Source organism: Limulus polyphemus, unplaced genomic scaffold (assembly GCF_000517525.1).
Source record: "Limulus polyphemus unplaced genomic scaffold, Limulus_polyphemus-2.1.2 Scaffold6367, whole genome shotgun sequence".
Taxonomy (NCBI): Eukaryota; Metazoa; Arthropoda; class Merostomata; order Xiphosura; family Limulidae; genus Limulus; species Limulus polyphemus.
Window position 1 is genome coordinate 20,532 of NW_013671977.1, and position 3,475 is coordinate 24,006.

The window sequence follows — 3,475 nt, forward strand, 5'->3', positions numbered from 1 at the left end:
TAATTTGTGTTCATTCTAGAATGAAAGAGGCATAATTTGTTTATTTCCTAATTTTTTATGGTGGGTGCAAGATTGTTCAAATTTACCGAACCCATACAGAGATTTGTTACTGAAAATAACAGATGCAATATAAAGTTTTTCCTTAAGAAATGTTTGATAACTTTCTGGACATTATAAACATTTTGCATATGAAATTTCAAAATCTTCTGATGCATAAAAATGTTTTAATTTTAAAATGAAAATTACTTTGCATGATAGATAAGGAAGATGTGAAAAGAAAAAAAAAAGCATGAGAAAAACATTGCTTTACAAACTTTACGACTTAATAAAAAATAGATATTTTGCATATGAACGCATGGTAATGTTTACTGATTATCTGCCAAGTTTCAATGCCATTCACTTACTAATTTGAAAGTTATAGCATGAAAACTATAACAAACACAAAATGGTTACAAGGTCATCACATTGACTGACCCCATATTGGAAGAGTTAATCAATAAATTCATAGGCCCATAAGATAATTTTTTAATAATAAGAAATATCATTAGTTTGTGATATAATTTTGCTTTTTATATTGTATAAATTTTACTCTTCTACTTCTGAAAGTGTTTGTTATTGCCTTATAATAAATGTTTTCATCCTTTGTTTGTTAAATATTTCCTTTGACATGCATACATGCACACATACTTGGAAGTAAAATTTAATTTTTCAAAAAATTACTGATTGATAAGAGGTGGAAAAATAAGAAATGCAAAATTGAAAGGATAATTACTTAACAGTTTACTAACAGATAAACCGGACACTTAACCCTTTCACTGGGAAACGTATGTTCCAGCTGCAGCGAAAGGGTTAAAGAAGAATTAAATACAGTACTTAGAGCTTAGTGATTAACTCATTGATATGTTCAATTATTTACGAGTATTGGTGAGTGTCATGAAAGAACTGATTAATCAAAATTACAATTAAATCATTGTCATGAAAATAATCAATTACTTGAAAATAGTGTTTCCAGTTATTAGTGTTTTCAATTATTCCATCTATCCAAGTAATTAAAATATTACCATTATGATTTCTCATTACTATTTTTTGTTTAATTCAAGGTTGTTCAGCTTAATCATGACTCACAAAAGTAATGAATTAATCAAAGATAAATATTTCCACTTAGGTTTTCTATAATTCTTATGTGATCCAAGAAACAAAAGGTTCAAAACTATGAGCTTCTCCTTAGCCTAAGTTTCTTAAACCAGGTATCATTCTAGCAATCACTCAAAAAGCTGCAGCACTGACTCTTGGATGTGGCCAGACACTTGATTTTGGTTGTGTCCACCCATTTTAACATGATCTTGAGCACTTCCTGGATTTATTTACTATTACTACCTTGTAACATGAATTGTTTTATTCTGTACTGCCTCTTGGATGTGGCCAGACACTTGATTTTGGTTGTGTCCACCCATTTCAACCATGATCATGACCACTTTCTTGATTTATTTACTACTACTACTACCTTGTAACATGAATTGTTTTATTCTGTACTGCCTATAGGTTGTGTCCACCCATTTCATGTATGGTCATGACCACTTTCTTGGTTTATTTACTACTACTACTACCTTTTAACCTGCATTGTTTTAATCTTACTTTTGTTGGTAATTATGTCCATTTTTACAGTTAAAAATGTGTTGGTGAACAACCAGTATTATACATTAAAAAAAAAAAATCTTCCTATTGTTTTCAAATAAGTGTTTCTGTGAGACAATTTTATTGTACAATACAGTCCATTAAATGTGAGCGTAAATGATATATAAATAACTGTTGACAATTAGTGTAGTACACAAACAATGGTTTTTGGTGACAGTCACTAGCTAAAGACTAGATTTTAAACTAACAGTTTTTGCAGTCTAATTTGGTTTTAGTTTTAGCATGTGTAAACTTTTTTATGTTAAAAATAATATATTATTCCAATGAACTTAATTTTTCATTAAACCATCATTTTATTTTGCCCTGTTCTTTATCTTTCCCATTTTGTAATGCATGTATGATTGGTTATATTATCTTTGAAATATTATTATTTTTGTCAGTTTAACAGTATATAAGGGGTTGTGTCTGTCCAGCATCATGTTACATAGTATAATCTAAACCAGCATAATTAAATTGGTAATCCATAGACTGCATCTGGCCCTATTGTTGAGTTAATCCAGCCATTGCACTCATTATGATTCATATGTTCAAGTTTATGCGATAAAACATTTTACTCAGAAATAAACTTTCACAGAAAATCTTGTGTCAGTAAGTCATTTAAGTAATAAAGAATGTACTCCAATGTTTCCATCATCTAGGATTTACCCGTTCATAGGTTAAAGGTTGGACTACCTTGATCTAAACTAGATTTGGTGCTTAATTTTCAGTAAGATGTACTATAGAATGAACCTGTGTTGCTCAGATATTATAATAGATTCCTACCTATTTATGAAAAACAACTTGCATGTAATTTTACATTTTCAACTCATAATGTGTGTATTTTGAATGTTTTGCAGATGCCAGCAGGTCAGGAACAGAAGTGGCAAAGAGATGCAGCTGATCAGAATTTTGATTATATGTTTAAAATTTTAATAATTGGGAATAGTAGTGTTGGAAAGACCTCATTTCTATTTAGATATGCCGATGATTCTTTTACATCAGCTTTTGTCAGCACTGTTGGTATTTGACTTCAAAGTGAAAACAGTTTTTAGACAAGACAAGAGAGTTAAACTTCAAATATGGGTTAGTTCTTTTCACCTATCTTTTTTTATTAAATTTAACAGGGTTTTATAACAAACAAACACACACACACACACACACACACACACACACACACACACACACACACACATATACTGGGAGCTTGATCTGGTCTACAATCAGTTTGTTTTTCTTTTTTATGGCAAAAATAGTACTTTTCTAGTTTACACAGACATTGTTGATTTTTGAACATCTTTAAACATTGGTATACATTATATACTTTAAATTATTTAGTTCTTTCTAAAAATATTTTATCCACAGCCACAAACTTTTACCTTAAATATGTAATTGTATTTATAATAAAATATTCAACATTAAATTATAGTTTGTAATGACTGCTTTTACTTTGTTCTCATGTATTATTTTATATAAATATAAGAATTTATCTGAACTTACATAAATGCTAAGAGTTGTATATGTAGGTGATGCCAAGCGGTCTTGCAACGGGTTGTCAGTGAGTTTTAAATCAGTTTTCTGTTTCTTGCTGTTCCTCTATGTGATTCATACTCGAATGCTAACTTATATTATAAAAGTGCAATTCCTATTATAAATAGAAGGCATGTATAAAACCTGAGAGGAAGTGGATTAACATTGTTTTATTATCTAGAAAGTTGTGTTTTACATGTATTGAAAAAGTAACCAGAGTTAACCCTGATGTGTTTTTCTATATATATATATATATATATATATATATATATAT

At 29.3% G+C, this 3,475-nt stretch overlaps 1 protein-coding gene across 1 annotated transcript in view; it reads left to right on the forward strand.

The window, feature by feature from the left end:
* Window positions 1–3,475, forward strand: part of LOC106473648 (ras-related protein Rab-3-like) — a 36,404-nt gene that overhangs the window by 16,660 nt on the left and 16,269 nt on the right. The window contains 2 exon segments of the mRNA XM_013934329.2: window positions 2,532–2,699; window positions 2,701–2,757. Coding sequence (XP_013789783.1) covers window positions 2,532–2,699; window positions 2,701–2,757 — 225 coding nt within the window.